Below are 24,593 nucleotides of genomic sequence, written 5' to 3' on the forward strand. Positions count from 1 at the left end.
ACTTGGGTCTGCCCCATCAGCCAGACAAGGAGAACAAGATATGGTCAGTGTGAACTTGCAGCAGGATGACGGGAAAGATATAAAGCAGTCACTGTTATCCTGTTATCACTGTTACTCTGTCCCACACTCGACAGCTTCCTCCTCATGTCTGCTTTCATTGTTTCCTTCTCATCTTTCCATGGTTGAGTGACAAAGTGTGGTAAGCAGCTGACAAAACCACTTAAACCTCTGAAAATCAGGAGCTCATAGCAACAACCTGCCCTGCAGGACCCACTGGGGAGCCTATGGGTGTAACTAAATACATCACTCTACTGAGAGCAGCAAGACCTGAGATCTGAACTTAGATTAAGGTCTTGCTGTGCCTGTAACTTACATGTCTGAGGGCTGATGCCTCTTCTGGCACACACCAGCCCCGTTCTGAGCTCTCCAAGGTTCAGCTGCTAGGAAGGATCCCAGTGTTCTCAAATTCAGCCTCTTATGCTGAAGAAGGTCCTCAGACAACTGTCCTCACCTCTTTTGAATAAACTCAGGCAATATCTGTTCAGACTTTCCTCCTAACCCTGAAATCCAACCTGAAGCTCCTCTACTACATATTAATTCATTTAGTCATTTCAGAGGAAATGCAGACCGGCTCATCAGCAATGCTTAGCACCTTTTTACTAGATGGAGTATCATGCCTTCCTTCCCATCTTTTTACTTCTGTTTAGGACTCTGGCAAGAGATGCCTTGCACATACCTTATCCAGTGTCAACATGTAGAAATTGGTAATGTCGTGCTCCTGAGCATAGCGGATTCGGGCTCGGCACTCCTCCTCGTCAATTAGCTCCCCAACATACTCATTAACAAATTCACCCTGCCAGACAGAAAACAACAAGCTGATAAGACAAGACAAATTATCTGCAGGATGGAGGGACATCCACCTTTGTGCTAGAACTTAGCTCCTGTTTCCTTCCTAAAAAATCTCTCCCTGTGCTTTGCAGCCAGCCTGACCTACAACCTTCACCAAGAGCCCTGAACCATACACCTATTTCACATGCTCAAATAACTCAAAATAAATTAAATAAACAACTGTGACCATCAGGTTATGCTTTGTGCCAAAGAAAGAATTAGCATCGAGGGACAGCACAGAAGTTAACCACAAGAACAGCACTTTGCTGCAAAGCTCAAAGCACTGCCCTAATTGCATTCCAGCTGAAAACAATATCCCTTTGGGGACCAACCACATGGAGCAGCAGGATGCACCTGGGGCACCTGCTCCTGCAGTGAATCCATGGAGTTCTCCTGTGGTGAAGTACTGCAGAGACCATACTCCAGCCATTAAAGAGAACCCCAGCTCTGCTCCAGTGGGGCTAACAGGTCCCCCCACTAAATAACTGAGTGTTTCTGTTTCCAGATTGTCTGCTGAAAGTGAAACAAGCAGAAAGTCAAACAACATGGAATGGCAGAAACATCCTATAACTTATGGCACAGCAGGCAGCAAAGTTTTCAACAGGACAGACTCACATTTTGCCTCTTCTATCACGGCCTCCCTCTTAACATGTCATCCCTATCCCTTTTTCAGACATTCTTTTCCTACTATGCTAACAGTCTTCTCTTTCACTTCATCCTTTATTAGTTTTGGGGTTCTTTAGGATTTAACATTCCTCCTTCTTCGTTCAGCACAGATGTGTGTCCAAAGAACTACTCTTCTTTGTATTTAAATAATACATACAAGTGTTTTAGGTGGAGATAATCAGTTTCAGCAGTAATAACAGGCACTGTTATTATTGTCCAAGACACTGCCCTTTTTTAAGACCCAAGCCCTGATTTCTGTTTCTGACACAAGATTCTCATGCTGGATAAGCCTGGCTAGTCAAGAATGGGGGGGAGGGATAATCACTGTTCCCCATCTGGTAATCCTGAGCACAGTTCTATTGTTCTTAAAAGCAGTCTGACCAAGCAATCACCTTTCTTACGCTGTGGGACATGAACATGCAAATAATTTTCTCGATCAGATGAGCCAAAACACTCTTGTCAAGACTAAAAATTAAATCAATCAATTTTTTTTTTTCTAAATGGCATTCTACAGCAAGAAGTCTTCTTCAAATTCAGTTTTCAAACCACGAGTGATCAAGAGAGAAGGGACGAGAGAAAAGGACATGGAAGGAGAGTACGTACCTTCCTGATGTCTGTTTTGGCCTGCAAGCCCCAGCCTCGTGCCAGCGTGCGGAAGATCTGTACCTCGGGGTACTGGCGCTTGGAGAAGCACTGGTTCTGGCAGCGCTCCCCAGCAGGACACACCATGGGGTGGCACTCGTAGAGCAACATGCGGTTGATGCACTCTGAGTCCAGGCCGCAGGGATTCTCATCCGTGGGTTTGCAGTTGCAGCGTGGTATCTCGGACAGGTCTGCAGTGAAGATCTGCACCTTCCCCACCGGCCGGTTCACCTTCAATGCACACGAGGGACATGAGCTCTTGGGAGCTACAGGTTACCCTGACAGGCACTTCTATACTCCACACCCTTGCCTAAGAGCTGACAGGCTGCAGTGACTCAGTGACAGCAAGGGGCAGACGGACACAAGTACAGGCACAGCTGTACTTCTGGGAATACTATTTCAAGAGGCAGAAGGTTAGAGGAAAGAACTCAGGAGGATGTAGGTTCCCCATTAGCATCACCTGGTGCAGTGTGTATTCTGTGACCCTGAAAGCGTGAGAGGCTGCCAAGTGTCCCCCTCCCATCATCACTGAGCCAACATCCAGCTCAGGTGCCCAGACCAGTGCTCTTGCCTGGCACACACCATCCCTGTGATCAGCACCAAACCACTTTCTGCATCAAACTGCACATTTTCCAGTCTGAGTGTCAGGTGCTTTTCCTCAGCTTTCCCTTACTGCCCTGCTTTTTGAATGTTACCTTCAAGCTTGTTTGTGCTCTCAGCTGTCACATCTGTGACAGAAGGCCTACCATGCAGTTACGTCCCTACCCAACTGTCCTGCAGATGTAAATGGAAGCCAAACCAGACAAGGCTGGGGTTGGAAGGCCCAAAGAGAAGCTCAGAGTTAAGCCAAGGAGCTCTCTAAAAACCGCTCCAGAAGGAAGCAGAGCGCAGCACCAGGTGGAGAAGCGACTGGCGTGTCTGTGGCATGAGCTGCGTCCTTGGGGTTTGGTTAAAGGCAGCGAACGCTGAAAAGCAGGCAACAGAGTCAAGACTTTGGAGAGAGACACTGAAGAAAAGCTCCTTGCTGTTCTTTCCCTGGGTTAACCACTGTCTCGTTCTCCTCTCTCAGAACACTAAAGGAAGAGATTTTAGCAAAACTATTCCAGGCCCCGTATAAGTTACCTAGCCCCACCCACAGAGTTTCCATATTGACAGCCTGTCTGAGGCTGACCTGGTCCTGATTACTCTTTGTTTAAACACAAACCCTGCAAAAATTCCCCATTAATCTCTTCAACATAGTCTCCCCCACCTTCCTCCTAGAACTGCATCCCACCTCCAACCTTTCTTGTCACTCAGGTTCTCCTCTGCTGCTTCCCATCTCTTACCCAGACTCATCACCTCATTAAGAGTCTCAATCCACCACTGTCAGTGCCCTGGCACTGCCACTCCACATCACACATGCCTAGCACACTTGCCCTACTCTTTGAGGCACTGCTGGAAAAATACCAAAACAGGGCAATGTTTGGACCAGTCATAAGCCTGACATGATGAAGGATCCCAACTGCAGCAACCTCTTGTGTGATTGTTACTTGGGATGGACTCGAGGTGCTGATCTCCTTAGAAGGAGAGGACACAACCAGCTTCAACTATTCCACCCTAAAGCCTTCTCCAGGTCACCATCTGCCCTTGCAAACTGCTTTGCTTTCAGGGAGACAAACAGCTTGCACCCAGAACTCAGAAAAGCTGCCATGACTAATGACCACAACCGTCATTATTTATATAGAAGGGTATTTCAAAGGCTCTAAACTGCTTCCAAAGTTCCTTCATGTTGTGGCCAGAGAGGCCTAAAAATAGCTATAATGAGAAACTACTTCCTCCACTGAAGCTGCCAGGCCCATGCTGCTGCCACAGCGTTCAGTTGTGCTCCTTACACACAGTAACTCATGCAGGATATACCTGCCTGCCTAAAAATCCTAGCTAGATAAAAAAAGTGCCAGAAACCAGTTAAGCTTTCATATTTTGCCGCATTAAAAAAGGAAGGCGCAGACAGGAGTAAAAAAGAACACAGTCTCTGAGTCAATGGGTTTCTGGTCAGTTGGGATCCACTTCTCAGGCACATGCTTGGCCCCAGCTCTCCTCTCAAGTTACCTCCATATTGTAGGACTTCTAGTGCTGCTCCAATTCTAACTTCATAATAACAATAATAGCCCTTAACATGAATAGCTCCCCAACTCAGAAAGGGTCAATACTGCAGTCTATACACCTGCTTCAGTATTTCTGTTCAGTTATCAACTGATACAGAAAGAGATATAAAACAATAGCAGAGATGATAAAAGATACTGTGGGTTACCACTTCCATATAGAGCCTTGCTGCACTGCACCCTGACCACTTCCTGTCCTGCACCACCTGGTTTGCCCACCTTGCCATCACTAGCATGGAGCATTTGACCTCAGTGAGCATTACCAGCCTTCTCCCCTGAGTTCTCAAGGTAGAGAGACACTTCAGACAACACAACTGACATGGACAGCACAGACACGACCAGATCTTTTCCAGCAAATCAGAGCACCTCTGTTACTGCAGCCCAGCTTGCTGAGGATGGAAAGAGGATCAAAGAAACCTTCAAGAACAGCCAGGCACCCAAACATCAGAAATGTTTCTGAATACCTGTAAATCACCTGCACCGACAGCTCAAGACTTCTCTTCCGCACCTGCCCCCCACCACCTCCCCTCACCTTGATGTGTTTGTAGGGAGGAGGTTTCTTGTCATTCTTTTTGTCTTCCTGAAGTTGTCTCAGTTCTTTCTGTGCCTTCAACTCTTCAAATCTCACAGCAGCTTCCTGAAGAGCTAAGTGAGAGAACAGGCTCTGTTATGAGAACTCCCTCTGCTCACACAGAACTGGGCAGACACTGTCCACACAGTGCTCACAAGGATCAACAGAAGGGGGTGAAGAAAAGGCCAATGCAGCAAGGAAGTGCAGAAATTAAAGTCAGGGGCCTGCCCATGGGTGATGAAGCCTCCCATTTGTTGGTTATCTTTGCCGGCTCTCTTGGGCAGAGATGCCAGGCAACTGCATCCACAACTCTCAAGTGCACTTTTATATCAAGATAATGACTGTATTACACAGAGGGAAGCTGACACAGCAGCAGCTCACTTGAATTTTGACATATTATGTCAGAGCTGGACAAACATTTGAGATCTGCAGGCCCTTCTCCCTCTCCGGGAGTCAAACATACACTCTGAGCATGCTGGATGATACATAAGCAGCAGCTCATTCTACAACTTTAATTTCACTTCAGTTATAAGAAGACACTTTTCTCTGCTACAAAAATGACACTTTTCCAAAGAGGAATGAAGAGGGAAGAGCCATGTACTTCCTTGGATGAAGACAAGTTACCTTTTTTGTATATGCCATCCACGCCCTTCCCCATCTTGTCTTTGCTGCTGACATCACCTTCCATGTAAGGGAACACACGAGCCTGGTGGGTCCACAGGTAGTCCTTGGAGCCAAAGAACAGCACAGGGAACTCACCGATGTCATGTTTCATTTTCTGGATGTTGACAGGAATTGTCCTAGGATGGCAAATCTCAGCTGGCCACCACCTGCAACACAGGGAAGGGCAGATGAAACATCTGGCTTCCCCACTTCCAGTCACCTCAAAAGTATGCTACTGCATGGAGACGTGGGAAAAAGTGTGTGAGGGCTTACCAGCAAGGCTGGTGGGGAGAAAAGAGGCTACTGGAGGAGGAAGGCTCACATTTTACCAGCAATGTGCATGTAAAAAAGCCAGAGGTCTGCTGCAATGAACCCTGCAGAGAGGAGCAGCTTCTCACCTCTATCACCATGAGCACTGCATGAAGAAGGGATGGGGACAAGTCTGTTCTATCTTCACCTACCTGTAGCGCCCAACTTTCACCCAGACTACTTCTTTGTAGTGTGGCTTTTTGCCTGCCTTGCAATCATTACAATACCAGCTTCCCTCTGGCATCTCAATGTTTAGACACTCACGGTGAAACGCAGCCGGGCACGACTCACAGCATAAAAGGCTGCCCCCTGCAAAGAGAAGGAGGAATTTATCAGTCACTGTGCAGAAGGCCCTGCACTCCCCATTTTCAGACAGACCTGGAAAAAGGGAATGATGATCTCCTGCAAGCCATTTTCAAAAGCTGGGCCCTAATCATGATAAAAAAAGAACACTTCTAAGAATCCAGAAAAGGTGCTAACCTGAAGTTGGACTTAAATATGGAAAGATAGGGAGGCAGCCTGTTCTCTGCAGTTCCCATTAGGACATTCTGGATGGGAAAAGCTTCTGCCCTTTGTAATGAATTCTTGCCAGGGCGTTCCCTGGTGCCAGCCCATCGCTGACCATCTCACCTTCTGAGCAGACAAAGCACCAGCTGACGTTGACGTGCTCGTGGTTGCGGCAGCCCCTGCGTGCAGTGAAGTGGTTGGGGCAGATGATGCTGTTGGAGGCCAGGACCACGGAGCCGGCGGCAAGGCAGAAATCGTTGGAGTGATACGCGACAGGACACCGCACACAGCGCATCAGGCGACCTGCCACCAAACAGCACAGTGAGCCTCGCTTTCCTACTCTTTTCACCACTCTTTCCTACCAAAACTACGCTCTACTCATACCTAAGCTCAAAATGAGCTTCAGAGAAGGAAGCCGACCTTTAACTTTTATGGACCACCCGTGATATACTCACTGGGTTCCTATTAAGTTATTTAATGTAACTACATATATATAAAATTTAAAAATCTGTAATACGTATACCATAGATAAAACTGTATTATTTAGAAGTGAAAAATGTCCTGCATGCCATGCAGAAAGAGTTCAAGAGTTCAGAGACTGGGACTGCTTCCTATCATACACAAATAATTACTAAATCAGCTTGGACAGTAATTACAGACGGGGTGTTCCAAGTGCTTAGCTGCACATAATGAAATCAATCCATGTAGCTTCTGAAAACACCAGCACTTGCCTCTTGTTTATCAGATTTTACCCTGAAATTCCAGAACTTCCAGGCAATTCAGACTTCCCTACAGGCCTAGTTTATGTGAGGTTTTTGAGAGCCCGTTTTCAGTTCCTCACAGCAGACTATAAACAGGAAGAAGAGGTGGGAGAAAAGGGGTAAATGTGACCACCGAGAAGCAGCAGCCAGTCAACAAATGTTCAGTGGGGAAGTAGCCGGCTGTGGGCTGCAGGCTTTTGGCTTTGGTGCTGTTTTCTATACCAAATACTGATAAATGGGGGCAAAAAAACCAACTTTGACACAGACTCTGAGGGTAAAAATAGAGCTGGTCTTATTGTCAGCAGTCTTAAGATACCAAGGATTAAAGAAAGGCAGTCTTAGAAGCAAATGTGCACGGCAATCAGAAGAGTTTTAAGTTTGATCATGTGAGATAAAGGTCAAGGTATTGCTACAAACAGTTCAAACAAACGTTTGCCTGGGAAGCTTAGCCCAAGGGTGTCTTCACTACAAGATGGGAGTTTACATAGAAAAAAATGGATAAGCAGAACAATATAATCGTTTGCCCTGTGCTGCTCTTGATGCTGCTGTGTTGACAGCCTGTGCTGCTAAGCAAGGCTCCATCTGCAGCACTGGCACAGTGAGGAGCAGGTGGGAGAAACATGAGCATGTCTGTACAGCTCGAGATTTATTCAAAAACCCACTGAGGCCTGAGGCAAGGCTGGGCGTGCAGGAATCCAAGCCTCTGGACAGCCTGAGAACATTCCAGCTGCCATGTCCGACCATGGGGAGTGCTGCGGAGCCTCACACTCTGACACCACCCCTTCCACTCCCCTAGGAACAGCTACTCCCCAGCCAACACAGCCAGAGCTGTGGCAAGGACACAAAGGCAACAATGTAAGGAACCGGTCAACCAGGTGGACGTGAAACAAAGAAAAACCAGGTGACTGCACCGCCCAGACCACCCAGGAGGACTCGGGTACCTTTAGAGGCGGAGATGTTTGCTGGGTTAGCAGCATGGCAGGTCATGCAGATGTGCAGGGAGCAGCGGAAGCCCTTGTTCTGCATGACTGTGGGCGGATATTTCTGTATGCAGGCTTCGTGGTAATACTTCCCACAGAGGGGCAGCAAGCACCGCTTCACATCCTCCCCGCAGCTCTTGCACACAAAGCAGGTGTGGACCCCTGGAGAAAGAGCAATGCACTGCTCACACAGGAGGGTTAAATGAGGACCTGATGCTGTCACCAGGCTGCCTAATAGCACAGCACAACTTCCCAGCCTGATGCACCCATCCCAGAGCACAGGTCTCTGCACCAGGCTGGTCTGGCCGGCAGTAGAACTCCAAATCAAAATAAATATTATTATAGCTGGGACTTCAGGCCAGGGAAAAAAAGAAAATTAAAAAAAAATCAATAACCCTACTTTGAGATTTTCCCCTTTCCAGCCTGAAAAAGAATCCTCCTCCCCACCAGAACCCTTTCCATAGTCCCAGGTAAGAATTTGTCTTTTTCCCAGCATATGATGGACATTCACCTCTTTGTACACCAAATCTGAATCAGCAGTAAGGCTGGTAAATATTTGAAACCCTTATTAATGGTTTCAAATAAACAAAGAGTATGTTTAGATTAAACATTAGGGAAAAATTCTTCCATGTGAGAGTGGTGAGGCCCTAGCATAGGTTGCCCAGAGAAGCTGTGGATGCCTCATTTGGAAGTATTCAAGCCCAGGTTGGACAGGGTTTGGAGTAACCTGGTCTAGTGGAAGGTGCTTCTGCCCGTGGCACGGGGTGAAATTTGATGATCTTTAAGGTCCCTTCGAACCCAAATCACTCTGTGATTCTACGATTCTAATTAGAAAGTCACTATCAGACATCAAATTAATAATCTGAGGACTGAGAGCTACTCAGCAGCCCTAGAGCAGGCACACCTCTCCAGTCAAGGAAGCACCAGGTAAGCCCACAGTCCTGCACTCACAGAAGCTGCCCTACCTGTGGAACACTCATTGCAGATGAATTTGCCCTTTGGCATCTCGGAGAGCCCAAGGCACTGCAGGTGGAAAGCACCACAGCACTGCGCCTCACACAGCAACAACTCCCCTGGCTTCTCACAGATCTGTGGGAAAGAAACACAGTATCAGCTTGAGCAATTTTCTTCCCTGCAGCATCCCAGACTGCAGCAACCCCCCGTGCTGGCTGGAAATGCCACCTCAGACCCCCTGGGGAAAAAAATGCTACATTTTCCTTGGGTCCGTTAATTCTGGTAGTTTGTGTGTAACCACTGCCATTTACCATCGACTCTCTGATATCTTACATTGGCTAAAATGTATCTTACACTGGTCACATCTCCCTAACCTCTGTGAACTTTCAGAGGAAGAAAGGCTATTGCAGGAGAAATGCTTGATAGAGAGCACAAAAAGCTGGTTAATTTTACAATAAGCACTTGGAGGCTACCTGGGCTTACCTGGGGCACCAGTGTGTCCTAGAACTTAAACAAAAATACTTTACAGTGGGATAGCTTCAAAGAGGTTTCTTCATGAACAGTACCTGACACACATTCTCCTTGAGAGCTGCTCCTCCTCCACGCTCCCCCTGTATCTTTTTGGACGAAGGCACTCCATGGTCATTCTCTGACCCCTCCTCATGACCCTCTTTGGGGCTTGCAGCAGTCCCATGAATCGATGTCTCCCCCTTTAAAGAGAAAACTAGAATTAGGACTGTCAGTAGCACCTATCCTGACTTGGAAACTACGAATTCAGTCACTGAGCACTTAATGGGTTTGGCAGGTGATCTGTGTGTTACCCACCCTGGAGAGAACATACGCAGTTCCACCAAAAGATTTACAGGATAGGAAAGATTTAGTTTACTAGATGATTAAAAATACACAGTCAACACAATTATCTTCCTGTGGATAACCCCCCTCTGAGCAAGGAGTCAGCCCTGAATGGAAACAAATCAGTTAGGCTAGAAAGTCAGAAGCATCCCAGTATCTACTGGCACTAGAAACACAAATGAAAACTTCAATCTTCATAGCACCTGTGACACACTAAATGAACTACATTTTCCCTCTACACTTAGCTTTTCCTAACTCGTGTAAAATAGAGACACAGAGGTACTCAAGGTCTGTGTTGGGATGAGGTCAGACAAGCCCAAAAGAAGCAGCACAGCAGGGCATTTACACCCCATCCTGACTGAGGTGTGGAGTCTCCCATTGTGTGAGTCTCCCACTGTACAGCACTGCCCATAACACCCACTGGTTAGAGCATCCTGGGGAGAGGATGGGTTTTAAATGATAAAGGCTCAACCACACACTCATGGGCCAACTCAAGGATCCTGCCATGAGGCTTCCAACAGTGCCCATGGGACCTGCCCAGGCACTGTTAGGAGGGAAGAATAGCAGGTATCCTAGAGATACTTGTTTTTACCACAAAATACAGCTGTCCCGCAGCTACCTTCGGCAGCAGCAACACAGATTTTGTCAGGACAGACAACAGTGAGCTAGGAAACACCATCCTGCCAGCTTCCAGCCCACTTGGGAGGTCTAGGGAACACTTCAGTGGCCTCACCAGCCCCCGTTGCCACTCCAGAGAAGGTACAATTTAAGGACCATTAATACTGCACCAAAGTGATGCCTTCAGCTATGTGCTTTGAGCCAGAACATTTTAAGGACTCCGCCACTTTTAAATATGCCAGCTCACTGCAGGTAGCTGAGTGATCTGAGTGCACAGCTGCCAGTTCCTCCCTGGGTCACCAAGCTGTAGCCATTGTACACCCGTGCACAAATAGTACACCTGAGAGATTTTGTGAGGCATTCAAAATGCTGGCAGAAGCAGCAGCTATCACTCCCATACCTCCAGGGCTGCTTGGTGCAGGCTGTCCAGCTAACAATCACGAGAGGGAGCTTTGCACCACTTTCTGTATAACAAAGTCTGAGCTGTGGTGCTACTAAAGCTTGTAAGCCGAACTAAATGCCTTTTGAACACATTCTGAATCTGAGCAAAAAAAGGACATAAAGATCTTCTAAAGTTTGAAGCTAGAAAACCAGGAGCTAGTATTCTGCTCAGATAATGATGCTTTCTTTGCCTGGAACTGTTGGTTTTTTCCCCTATTCCCTGAATGAAGTGTAATGATTTTATTTGGGGACACTTTAAAGCCATGTGCCTTCTGTGGAGCAATGATGCACAGATGCACTGAGGGTATATTGAAGTACACAATACAAAGATGAATTGTATACACTGACTTTATTGAGGAAAAAAAAGTAAAAAAAAGCAAAGTCCCAACTACAGGCTACTGCCAGTCCAACATACCTTACAAAGTACAGGCTTGTTCTAACACTGCTCCCAGAATTGCACAGAGAAGGGATGTCAGAGCTAGGCAGGATGGGCAAGGCCCATCCTTTGTGAACACGGAAAAGGGCATTGCCACTCAAGGCCATCACTCAAAGACCTGTCACTGTTTCCCCTCCTTCCTCTGTCCAGCACAAGCACTGCAACACTACATACCTCCTACAGAAAGAAGGGCTCATCCCAGGTCTTCCAGAACTATCCCTGCTGTTGTGTCTGGCACAATCCCAAAGCTTGACCTGTTCTTTGGCACAGCCTGACCTTGGCTCACAACCTTGACAACCATTTCAAACAGCATTTTCCATCCCATTCCGTCAGTCTCTTACTGCCCCGATGTTGTAAATTTGCTCTCCTGGCTCCACAGATGGGCAAGGTCAGAGAAAACAGCTTAGCTCAGCCCAGGCTGACAAGCTTTCCTCTGCTCTCTTTTCTTGGAAGGCAGTGGGATCCAAGGCTTCACTGTGCTGTATCCAAAGACCATGTATCTTTTCTAGCAAAGTGGAGTTCCTTGCCCAGTGTGTGCAGTTACTAAGGGACCAGCATGGTCTGAATTCCACAGGAAAGCACAACTGCGTCTCCAGGGAATTCCAATAAACACCAGAACCCAAGCACTCACCTAAGCCAGGGGAAGAACACCCACCACAGCAGCTGAAGAGACACAATCACACAGAAAGGGATGCTGGCAAAGGTGCCAAGCATTGACTTTTTTTCTGCATGGTTTACACCGTACCTGACTTCTGGTACTTAACACAGATGACTACAGCTGGAGGCAGTTAAGACTGGGTTTCCTCTGCAGGGAGTAGTGGGTGCAGGATGCAGAACCATGGCTCATTGCTGCTCTGAACTGCCCTCTCTTTTCACAGAAAATTTGCTGTCTCAGTGGGTACAGCAGACAATGTTAACTGCCCCTGCCCAGCAGTGGCAAAGGTATTTGTACAGGTTGTTTTAAAACATTAGTCCAGCTGAGCACACTTCAAAAAGAACACTAACACCAGCACAGGAAAGCTTACAAGGACCAAGGGTTATTACCCAAATTTGTTAACTTTATCAGGAATGCCCTTTCCAAAATGCAACAGGGAAGGCTGGAACTGTTTCAAGTGGTGTGAAGTTCATGTTTTCCTGTAAACTCTGTTACAACAACAAATATAACAATATTTATCTATAATTGGCTCCTGAAATACATACTGACTATCCTGCCTGCTGCTGAACCTGGGCCACTGGAAGTGACAGGCGATGGCGAGAGGCCCAGAGGTGTCCTGCCTCTCCCAGGAAGTCTTGCTTCCCCTACACTTGCTGATAACTGGCTCATTCCTAAAAGGCAAAATGTGCTTGTCAGAGATATTTGTACGCTGACCCTGCTAATATTTAGTTGAGGGAATTGCCCAAGTTATCCCTTTCTGCTGGATGGCAGAATGCAATCAGAGGCTCTTGCGAGCAGTCACGGACAGTCCCCCCCAGCCCCTCCAATGAGGTTCTTGGTTCATCCTGGTGTTCAGGTGCAAGCAGAAGGGGCTGAAGTCCAGTCTAGCACTTGTGCTTCATACTGGTGTGTGAAAGGGCAAGAGTCCCACCCCAGAGAAGACCTTTTACAGCTGTTTGATTTTCTGAGGTGCAAAACAAGAAGCCAGGCAAAACTCGGTTCCATGAATTCAGAACAGTCTCTCTCACAGAGAATTAGCTGAGTAGCAATTTGAAAACAGAGGCTGAGTTAAGCATCATTATAAAATAGCTAGTAGATGAAGGAGGTATCTTCAGCCTAAGCCCAGCTCATGCAGCTGCATCAGTGGGACAAATTTTCAAACGACAGGCCAAAAGATGCCTCTGGCTTAGGCTCTGCCAAGTACCCTGGGAAGTAGCAAACAGATTATAGGGATGAGAACATGAAGACCCAACAGTACCTCAGAGTGTGGGGTCTCCCCCAGCCCCTCCTCATTTTTCTCCTTCTTGGAATGGACGGCAGCAGAGGTATGGCGCTGTCTCTTCCGCTTCCGCTGTTTCTCCAAGAGCTTTTCAGAAGCTGGGATGCAACAGAAAGACCATTCAAGGAAAATGCAGAAATAATTCCCTTGCTGCAGGTGACACCAGCACCTGCAGGTGCTGCAACCTTTCTGACAGCTTCAGGCTGGGTCCTATATTCTTTGAGGGCCTAAAGGCTGGGGCAATACCAGCCTCCAGGCAGTTGCAAAGAACCACCAATTCATGCTGGTTTAAGCAACTTTTGCTGGGCTGCTGAACCCAGAACACCAAGCACTTACACACACACACAGTACCAAAGGCACTGACCCAAATGCCACAACCGTCTACCCTGCCATCCCTGTCTTCATTTACCTTCTCCCAGGTCTTGGAAGTGGGCTGGTGAGTAGAGCTCAGAGCTGTCACTCTCTGAAGGGCCAGTGCCCTACGAACACACAAGAGAGAATCAAGTCACCACATGAAAACAGAGGCACACTCTCCTCAGCTGTGAAACCTTTTTGGAATGACTGCAACACCTAATTTACCATCCAGGTCATGAATTCATCAGTCATTAGAGATCTTACAAGAAAATATTTGTTTTGTGTGTGTGATAAATCACACATGTAAAAGTCGGTCTCTGGGCAGGGAGGAATATGGAGTCTGATGTGTCTTGTGCTCATCAGCATCATTCACTGCTTCCTGTGCTCTCCAAAAAAAGGCTGCTAATACTCTGTAAGGTATTGGGAAAAGATACTCTTTTCTGAATTTACATTTTTACAGACCTTGAGACTGAAATACACTGGCCTCTACATTACTGCAATGGTGATAACTGTACTAAGACTGTGCCTCACAGTGAAAGAAAAAGGAAAAAAGTGTTATTACTCAACTTTAGGAACAGTGGCAACAAGTTTTGTGCAGGTACATGATCTGAAATAAATACAAGCTGACTTTTTTCAAACCATGTCTTTGAATATTGAGTATTCAGTGGAGAAGAACACCATTTTCTTTAAAAATCTGAACCAAACACAGTATCATACATCTGATTCACCTCAAGGCTCTATCCTGCGTCAAGTTCTGCACTTACGTGCATTCACCAGCTCACCTGGGCAGGTAATAAAGAAAACGGCTCAGAGGAAATCTGATTGAAAAGGAAAAAGCCTTAGGTTTAAGTTCAAGCTACACAGTAACATGACAGAAAGCCTCTGTGCAGAACGTTTCTGCTCATACCTCCCCAGATGACTCCTTTTTCCATATAAATCAATTTTAAAAAAGCAGATTTTAAGCCAAAACTACTTAGACCCCATTACAAGTGGGGAAGGGTGGGGGACAGTGGATTATTTCATCATAACACACCAACTAGCACCTTTGGGAAGGGTGGACCTTTACTCCTGGGCTGCAGCCAATAAAAAAACCACATCCCATTGCACTGTCTCGTTTAGCAGGATCTGCTGTCTATGCCTGTTTTCTTTTGGGTTTTCAAAAGAGCTGGAAGCAAAGTACCTTCTTTTGGGGAGTCCATTCGTCCTTCTTTGGTATAAAGGCAGTGTCCAAGTCATTGGATTCCAAGAGCTTTTTAGTGGGCTTCCTTTGACGCTTGCTTTCAAAGTTTCCTGCAATGAAACCCTTCACATCAGATAAACAGGGGTTTTCTTGTCTTCAATCAGATTAAGACCATTAAGTAAATATCAGCCAACTGTTCAAAACAATCTGCTTCACCCTGTCTTTGGGATCATAAGCTCCTAGGGCAGAGATGCCAATTACCTGCTTCTGTACAACTTCAATAAGAACAGACCTCAGTCTGCCATGACCTTCAGGCTCACCTCAATATGTAATATAAAAATCCACCCACAGAAGAGAGGCTGTGAACTCACTGCCAGCAGGTAACACATGCTGGCAGCACAATTCACATCGTAATTTCCCCAACGCTTTGATCTGCATAAGCCAGTCCTACCACTGACACAGCCTTACCTATACTCCTACACCTCTCACACCAGCTGCTGTAGTAAACAGGCTGAAGATCACAATCCTGGTAAAACCTATTTGAGAAAAGATACCCCAACAAAACGACGTGTAACCTGCACTATTTCCTACTCAAGCTTTACCTTGGCCCTCGGGAGATAGTAAGTTGCTAGACCTGGGCTCCTTCACTAATTTTGGCAACAGCATAAACTTAGAACCAGGAAATGCTGATGCTGAGTGCAGACACTTCACAGACACAGCCTGTTGCCCATCCCACCCTATTCATATGCTGGCTTTGACAATCTCAGCTGTGCCCTTTGACACCTCTGTAGGCACAGCTCATCCATTACACTCCTAACCCTCAAGACAAACTTCTGCCCACTCTGTGTGCTTCAGCAAGAAGTGAGGGGAAATGAGAGGAAAGAGCTACACAACCTCTGCAGACTGGATGTTTGCTCCCTCTGCTGCAGCCTGTTGTGCTCTCCTGCAACTCAAATCTTGGGTTCACATACTCAGTTTTTCCTCCTTTAATCCTGTCCAACTTCCCACTTCCTTGTGACACACACAAGTCTCCAGAGGCAATCCCTCTTCCCTCACACATGACAGGCTAACTGACCTCCCACTGACCATAAATCTGCCTGCTTAGTTTACTTTTTTTGACTACAAGCCCTTTAGGAACAGTGTTCCCTCCAAGTTAGCACAGTCAGAACATCCTTTAACTCTGGTCTTCAGATGCTATCAGAGAATAAACATACTGAAAGGAGACTCTGAGACTGACACTGCTGGAAAGGGAAAAGGCCCCTAAGACCACACTCCTTCTACACTGTGCCTTACTGACAGCCAAGGTCTTGGCTTGCTGCTCACACAAGTCTCCAAAAATTTCTACAGATGCTTAGAATCTCTTAAGGAGAAAGTTTTTCCAGAAGGAATTTTGTGCTACAGCTCCCTGAGAGAGCAAAAGATCACTCCATGAACAATGAAACTGAGACTCTGTGCATCACCCTCAGCACAGCCATGTTCATCCAAAGGGGTTTATAGCAACAAGAGACCATCGAGCTAAAGGAATGTCACTGTTTGGAAGCACAGACAGCAAGGACTCAGAGAAGGAGTTGTGGCCTCCTTCATTTGGACAAAAGAGGCCTTCTGTGCCAGGATCTAAGAAGGACCACCACCGTCTATAGAAAGCCAACAGTACCCGATCACTGGACATCCTCACACCTGCCCTCTCTCCCTTCTCAACATATTAACAGTCAGTGAGTGAAGGAAGGCAAGAACAAACAGAACAACAGTCACTGACTGAGCTTTCCATGCTGCTCCAAGCATCACTTTCCACTGAACTCATGATAATTTCACTTAGAAAAAAGCATCACACCACCTGCCACTTACCTGATTTCAGGAATCCCTCTTCTGTATCTGGAGAAGCAGAGACTTCAGAAACATCCGAGGAAGACAGAACCACCTCTGGAAAATCTGAAGATCCTCCTGGAACTTGATTAGGGGGATCAGTGGAGTGGGATCCTAGTTCTGAGAAGGAACACTCTGCTTCAAGGACAGGAGGGGACTCTTTGGTTGAAGATGGAGTTGAAACCAAAGAACTTGGCCCTCGCTGGGTATCTCTGTCAGGACTACATTGTGCAGGAATGCCTCCTTCAAATTCAGATCTCGCCACAGAATTCACCTGGTGAAATACGTTGGTGAAAACATTCATCCTCACGGCACTGCACACAGCAAGAACGCTCAGCCACCACGAACAGAACAGAGACCAGAGCCCTGCAGTAATAACCACAAAGAGCACACCGGCCTTCACCCACCTTTTGCAATTGCTCCTGGCCCTTCTTTGATTTTTTCTTGGGTGCAAACAAGTGATCATATTCTTCTGCATATTCCAGAAGCCGTTTACTCGGCTTTCTAAGGCGCTTCCTCTCTGAATGTGCTAAGAAAAAGGAAAGCAGCTTCAACACTGTGTTTCTGAGAGGATCCCAAGACATCTGTGGATAACAGCTGTTCCTGCCTTCTCTTCCAGAGGTTACATGTGGGAGGAGCTGATAATTCTTTCTCTTTCGGACAGCCTAAAGAATTTCTGAGTTTCCTATTTTCCAAAATCCCAACTTAGCCGGGGGTTTTTAAGGATTTCAAGCAGTTCAGGTAAGAAATCAAAACATATCAGACTGAGAGGCTCCTGAAATTTCACCCAACATGTCCCTGCAAGCTACATCTAACTTGCCTGCAGTATTTCTACCAGAACGAAAGGCCATTAGCAACTCATCACTCTTTTGCTGTTTACCCAAACTCTTTTGGTTTTAGTGCAGGGGCACAGGAAAACACTGTTTTCCCATAAGACAGTTCAGTCAGTAGTTTCACTAGGAACACGTAAGCTTAATTGCTTCCCGTCCCCTCCTCCCTGGCATTTTTTTATATAGTACAAATTCCCCATCTGCTACTGTGAGCACATTTATTGCTTTGTTTGTTCCACGATGAGATCAGAGAGCCAGTGACTGCGACACTTCTTGTCTCTGCAGTGTGGTAGCATTGGAAGGTAAGAGGTGTTTCCTCACCACAACCCTAACCACCCGTGCTACACCACCTCACACCAACGCGTGGCAAGCTCCAAAAAACTGAACCCTGACACTCTGTAACATCACTTATCAGGAAGCTGCAAAAGCAAGGTGATGCACATTTATGTCTTTTGCTCACTTCCCAGAATATCTCTGACTTTTCTCCCTTCTTAATATTCAAAATCATTAAATAATACTGCCCAAAGATTTCCCCTAGTCATGAAAACACCTGCAGTCTCCTGGAAGTTTTAGAATAAACAATAAATACTGTCTTTGCTTCATTTCATTTGTAGGAGGTGGCTTTTTTCTTTAAAACGGAAGCATTTCATAACAAAGCATTTCAATGCAACGCTTCAGAACAGGGATGTTGGACAAGACTGCTACATTTTATTGTGGCTTTGTGGTTAAACAAGCATGAAAATGTCAAACTCGGCCAAAAGAGAAGAAAGAAACAACTTTCTCAAACACGGCTATTTCCAGACTCTATTAACACTCTGCACAGGTGTCTGAGTGAAACACACATTTCAGCACATAAGCAATTATGGGATGAGTATCCTCACCAGGCAACTATTTAGAGGCCCAAAGCCATGCAGCAGAGTATACAGCACTGTGCCAGAAGGGCTGGCTTAACTGCTTTTTCTTCCCAAAGGGAATCCTGTACAAGAATCCCAAATGCAGACTGAGAGTGGGATATCATAGACCTGATGAAACGATTATTTATAGAATTGGCTTACATCAGCCAATTCCACCAATCTTCACTTTTGCCTCATTTGCTTTTAACCACTGTACAAGGTTTGTGGCAAAATTATGCCCAATGCTGCCATTTAACTATGATGAAGACTTTATGTAGTTTGAGCTTAGTGGAAATGGCACAGTTATGACTGTAATCTCTTCTGATCTCTTACACTGAAGCTGCCTGCTGTGGGCAAGGATGGGGCACATCTTCTCAAAGCAATGCAGTCAGTCCAGTTTCCAGCATCAGTTTCTCTACTTTCCAGGCCTTGCCCAACATAAAGGGATGGTCTCAACACAGCATTAGAGGTTTACTCAGTCCCACCAGCACTGGGGATGTAACAGCAGCCCTGACAGCAGCACTGGAGGCTCCCCACAGCACATCTGTACAAAATGGGTGGGTGTGCAAAGAGCTTACACGCTATTTAGGGCAGGGGAATTAGCTTATGCTGCAGTTGCTGATCTGGGACTTTTGCCAGTAAACCCAGGCCCTGACTGCTGCATCCCTGTGTGCAGCACCAAGACTCTGTACACTCCTCTCTCTATCACCACCTTCGCCCAGAGCCCGCTGCCTTCCTCTGCCACTACCCCCCTACCTTTACTGCCTCTCAGCACCTCCTCTTCCCTAGCTCTCTGCAGACCTTGATCTTCGCCTCACACAGCATCACTGCAGGGATGCTTCAACTCCCAAATCACCATGAAGCCTGTCTGGATCTCAGTGTGAAGGAAGAACCTGCAGCACAGCCCAGAACGTGCATCCTCTCACCTGTTCTATAGAGACTTCAGTCCTCAAAAACAGACCCAGCCAGAGGAGTCAGTGAATGATTAAGCCGGTCATGACTTAAAACCAGAACTTTTACCCCAGGTATTACACCCTATAGGATTGTTTTCGGTGCCTGCTGCAACTTGCCTTGGGCAGGTCCCACAACCACCAAGCCAGGAGTTGCCTTTGCCACAATTTAACTAGAAGTGCAGGACGCCTCCAGCAACCACAAAAAGCAAAATACACATATCAAAATGTGCACTGAGGGAACACATAAGTGACAGAATACACGCAAGCTCAAAATTATGATGAGTTGTATTCTTTTATGATACCACAATTAGATTAGAGCAATTTAGTTTGGTGAAACCTACGCAAAAACCTAATTTTATTGGTTTTATTAAGGTATGTTCCCCCAGATTCCCTGCAGAAGCCGGAGGATGGTACATGTTGAATATGGTTCTGTTGGCCCTATTCCTTTCACACACCCTTTTATTTCTTCCTTTGGCTTTAACCAAATGTCCCCACCTCTGTGGGAGAGGCAGGCTCTCTTGCCTTTTGGTCTTCAGAAGCTTCCTCCTTCCTAGGTGATTTCCCTTCCAATGCTTGTGCCTTACTTCTGTCTGCCATATTCCAGACCCACCTCTAGCCTCCCTGGCAGCTTCCCTCTCATCTTTTCTCTTTTTCACCCATCAGGCAGCCACACTAGAACTGTAAATTAGGATATCTGTGGGGCTTCACAAGTCACTATGAGCAGCTAATAAAATTCCACACTAAAACCCAAAACACTCCCAACACATTGTCTTGAGGAAATCCTACAGAACAAACCGAAGACAAACTGTGTCAAACCGCACTATGAAAGAAAAAAAACAGAGCAATCATGGAGGCTCAGTTTCCTGGAACCTTCTAGCACTGACCTATCCCACTTACACCAAGCTTGTGGCTCTAAGGAACACATTATGAAGGTGCAAGTTAAAAAAAAAAAATCCCAGGCTCAGAAGGATTCTTATTTTACCTTTCACTGTGGAAGAACTAAAGATTTTTAGCGTGTAAAATTTTCTGAGCAATAACCTGAGTACAAACTCATAATTAATCTGCCTCCATTGTTCTCCATGCTTACAGAGAACTCAAACCAAGGTCCCACACTTTCTTCTGCTCAGACGTAGACATCTTCACATTGTCAGACAGCCACAAGTTCTGCAACTTATCCTTTAAATGAAAAAGTGTAAAATGTATACAAATACTCTGGCGCAAGTCCAGCTCCCTTACCTTGTGCAGAGAATTCAGACTGGGGAGCAAAGTTGCCAAGCTCTGTTTCTGAGTCCATCACACTGGTGTTTGGCTTACCACATACATTCAAACGTTTATCAACTAAGTCTAAACGATTCTTAAAGTCCTGAACTGCCAGGTCTCCCTCAAGCACCTTTGAATGAGGGGAATGCCTACGTCCCAAGCACTCATTTCCCTTCAGTGAAAAGCCACGAGAATTCAGGCCAAAGGCACTCTCCAAGTTTCCTTGTTCCCTAGATCTACTGATGTGCTTATTAGATCTAGCACTGCTTTGGTTAAAACGCTGCCATCGCTTTTTGGGTGCTACGTGATTTATATCATTAGACTCATCACCAAGAGAGCTCTCACTATTTGCCTCTGAATCCAAGTCTGGACTCTCCCCATTTTCAGCAGAATTGCAGCTCTCTTTATTTCTACCAGCTTCAGGTCTCCTTCCAATACGACCTAAATTGTCATCAGATAAACAAGCAGAATCTTCATCAGTTGAATTCTCTGTTAAATCAATACACTCTTTCCTCTCAGTATCTTCTGCCTCATTCCCTAGAGGACTGGTAACTGAACCTTGCACACGGAATGCATGTTCTCCTGAATCTCTGGGTAACCGACTTAGCAACTTACTTGGCCCTCCTGGTTTTAAGTCCTTTCTGTTTGAAACTGTTTTATCTCCAAGCTTTGATGACTGCTTAGATTTTGAACAGTTGCGTTTGGACATGCAATTTGTGCCATTTGTCCCAGAAACAGCAGCACTCGCAGGCTCCCTTTTACCAGTACCAATCCCTGTCAACTTGGTTGGAGGACTGCGTGAAAATGAGGAGTTGCTTATAGAGGAGTTTGGAGTTACTGTTTCCTGGACACAATCTCCATTTTTTTCTACTTTATATGAGGGACCTACAATAGACAAAGACTTGAGACCACTTGCAGAATTGCTTCCAGAACCATCACCTGTGCTGGTATTTCGAAATGGGACTATATTTTGACCAGTCATCAGCTGCTGCTCTTTTGTCTTACTGTCATGCATATCCTTCAACATCATTAACAAGGTGCTGAATTTGTAATCTGGTTCAATAGGCAAACGACCATGACCAGAAGCAGAAGAGAAAAGCAAGGGTACTGTGCCCTTTGGAGTGCCAGAGTCACTGGCATCATCGTTCATGGACCGATACGACAGTTCCTTCAGCTCTGACAGAACGTGCTTCACCACGGCTGTTTCAATTTCAGCAGAATCCCTGGGTTTCTCATGCATGTTGTTTAACAGTTTCTGACCATCAACTTTTCCACTTCTCTGAAGAGAATCTCTTGGAAGGCCAGAGAAACCTTTGGTATCTGAAGAGCAGCGATTCACACCACTCTCCTCTTCTGCAAGAGAAGGCTCCAACCCAGTAACCTTTTCTTTATGTTTACATTTTATACTCCTGATTCGGGGTAATTTCATGCTTTTCGATTTCAAGATTACTTGATTTGTAACAGCAGGCCAGGAGCTGTCCTTGGAAACACTTTGGGGGGTAGTGTGCTTGTTTGCTAGGGGAAGATTGTAATTTCTCACATCTGAAGAGCACTCCAGAGGTGTCAATGACATCTCAGCATCAGAGAAACCTACTTCAAGCTCCCCATCCGCAAATTCAGCATCAAGTCTGTTGGTTACTGAACCTCCCAGAGGTTTGCAGTCTCTGTGCGACTTCTTCTTGGCCCTTCGGCTGCTCTTCTGAGAAAGATACATGGAAAGTTTAATGTTTCCACTTGATGTCATAGGAAAGTCCTTCTCCACTTTATCTGAAGAATCACTAACTTCAAGAGCACTAGAAGCTCTCTCTGAACTTTGGTCCATGGTATCTACATCACTGTTCCCACCATCAGAGAGGGAAGAGGATGAATCTGATTCAGTTTGTTTTTTCTCAACACCAGCATCAGATGCAGAATAGTGTATTTGCAACTTGGAACTGCACAAAATGCCCAGGGAGCTCTTCTCTTTCTCAAAAGACGGGCTGGAAAACAAATCCCCTTGGAGGGTATTTTTCAGAGCATCACTTTTACGATTCTCATAGTCCGGTTTTAAAGGTGTCTTTTCAAAACATCTTTCTCCAAGGGAGGAAAGCAAATGGTTTTCCCTGGTGCTGCTGGATGCTGTCAGGCTGCTGGCAATCCGGCGAAGCTCGTGAGACGCGTGTTTCTCTGGTAGGTCCCCAACAATAACGTTTCTAACTACGCTCTCTGGTGTTTTGTCTTTGATTTCTTCCCTCGATGCTTCTCCTCTTGCACCACTCTTTTTTACTCTAGTCCTTTTTCTGCTTTCAGAGGTTGTTTTCACGTGTGGCTTGATGTGCAATTTTCCTTTTTCACCGGCCACGTGTCTGGAGTCAAAGGCCAAGGATTTAAAGCAGCCGTTCAGCTGTGTGTCCCTTTCGGCTCCGGGGCCATTGCTGTAGCATTCCAACTGCGCGTCCTTCTCGCTGTCCGGCTCGCTGGAGTTCTGGCTACACTTCTGATCCTCTGGCCCTCCGAGAAGAATGTCTTCTGCCTGTCCAACACTGACTTCCCATTTAGCCCTAAATCTCTGAGGAACCTTAAAAGTTAGGAGACAAAAAAAGACAAAATTTGAGTAGGTAAGCGAAGAGATAAAAGCGAAAAGCACAAGGCACAGAACATAGTGACATTCCTGCATTTTGCATCTTTAAGACAATCACATGGATTCCCTGACACTGTGTCTGGCAAGACACAGGAAGCATTGCTCCTAGGTAAGCACCCTGCATTCCAGCTGAGCCCTGTGCATTCCTAGAACAGTAAAAAGGTCCCTGGCAAGTATAGGCCTCTGAGGAACCAGATGTCTTGGCATACCAAAACATCCTGAACACAAGAGCCTGTAAAGGGCAATGCATATGGTATGGATCCCTGGCACAGAAATGCAAAGCTACAGCCAGCAGCATCGTTTTCCTCAAAATATCTGAGCAGACCTGCTTGCTGTGCTCATTGTTGATTCTTCCTACATCCCCTGAATTCAGAGCATGGATCTGCCCTCTCCATCAACTCACCTCGGGACAAACATGAAAACCACACACATCTAAGATGTATTCTATCAAGTTCACAATGTCCATTCCTGAGAAGTCTCCCAGTTTAACTCTGTAACTTTAGAAAAACCAGAAAGCTCTCTGCATACTTAACAGGAACTTCTGCTAATACACAAAATCAACAAGAAACTTGTTTCTTATCTGTATGTGTAGTTTTTGGCCACACAACAGCAAACCAAAAGCTTCACAACTGCTCCTAAAATCAAAACCAATTCCAAAGCAGGAATAAAACTCACATTGCTGACACTTTTCTTTTAACGAAAAACTCAAACTAAGAAAGTCTCATCTCAGCAGACTCAAGAAGTTTTACGAAGCCTGACAGCAATCCAGCTGAACACTCTCAGCTTTGCATCAATTTGGGCTTCCAGGGAGGCAAACCTGGACATTTATGTGAGCAACAAACATTTGATTCCCTCTGCTGCAGGCATGCTGGCACTCTATTTACATATAGAATGAAATTTCAGCCACGCAGCACTTCTAGGACCAGAGAAGTTACTTAGGAGCATGTCATTAGCTGTTGGGAGGGCTGAGAGCACAAGAAGTCCTTAAAGAAGATAGTGAACATGCCCTTGGAAAAGAAAAACCAAATAAGGCTGTTGCCCCCAGGGACTCACATCTGCAAGAGCACATTCAATCTTATAGTTCTGCACTAACATAGGTTATAAAGCTTTAGAGAGTAAGAGAAAAAGAAAAACCAGATACCATTGCCTAGTATAACTATTTTCTCTCTTATAGCAACACAGTAGCCTCTGTAGTTCTTCACTTCAGCAATTCTAACAAGTTAATTTCTGCAGTCACCTTCCTAAAGACATAGACCAGACCCCTGTGTCACATTACA

The 24,593-nt window shown here is 45.9% G+C and overlaps 1 protein-coding gene across 4 annotated transcripts in view; it reads right to left on the bottom strand.

Moving 5' to 3' along the window:
• Window positions 1–24,593, bottom strand: part of NSD1 (nuclear receptor binding SET domain protein 1) — a 59,751-nt gene that overhangs the window by 15,874 nt on the left and 19,284 nt on the right. The window contains exons 4-18 of one of the 4 annotated variants that reach the window (XM_088173935.1): window positions 21,636–23,253; window positions 17,168–17,289; window positions 16,743–17,034; window positions 14,898–15,007; window positions 13,773–13,842; window positions 13,343–13,461; window positions 9,649–9,792; window positions 9,094–9,217; window positions 8,090–8,290; window positions 6,511–6,690; window positions 6,033–6,189; window positions 5,533–5,738; window positions 4,870–4,982; window positions 2,158–2,427; window positions 737–853 (exon numbers count right to left, since the gene is read on the bottom strand). In XM_088173935.1, the coding sequence (XP_088030061.1) occupies window positions 737–853; window positions 2,158–2,427; window positions 4,870–4,982; window positions 5,533–5,738; window positions 6,033–6,189; window positions 6,511–6,690; window positions 8,090–8,290; window positions 9,094–9,217; window positions 9,649–9,792; window positions 13,343–13,461; window positions 13,773–13,842; window positions 14,898–15,007; window positions 16,743–17,034; window positions 17,168–17,289; window positions 21,636–23,253 (3,843 nt within the window). Of the gene's footprint in view, window positions 1–736; window positions 854–2,157; window positions 2,428–4,869; window positions 4,983–5,532; window positions 5,739–6,032; window positions 6,190–6,510; window positions 6,691–8,089; window positions 8,291–9,093; window positions 9,218–9,648; window positions 9,793–13,342; window positions 13,462–13,772; window positions 13,843–14,897; window positions 15,008–16,742; window positions 17,035–17,167; window positions 17,290–20,672; window positions 23,254–24,593 lie in introns of all 4 variants that reach the window. The other 3 variants (XM_014875924.2, XM_088173934.1, XM_088173933.1) reach the window with 3 other exon arrangements.

Source organism: Sturnus vulgaris, chromosome 15 (genome assembly GCF_052056855.1).
Source record: "Sturnus vulgaris isolate bStuVul1 chromosome 15, bStuVul1.hap1, whole genome shotgun sequence".
Classification (NCBI taxonomy): Eukaryota; Metazoa; Chordata; class Aves; order Passeriformes; family Sturnidae; genus Sturnus; species Sturnus vulgaris.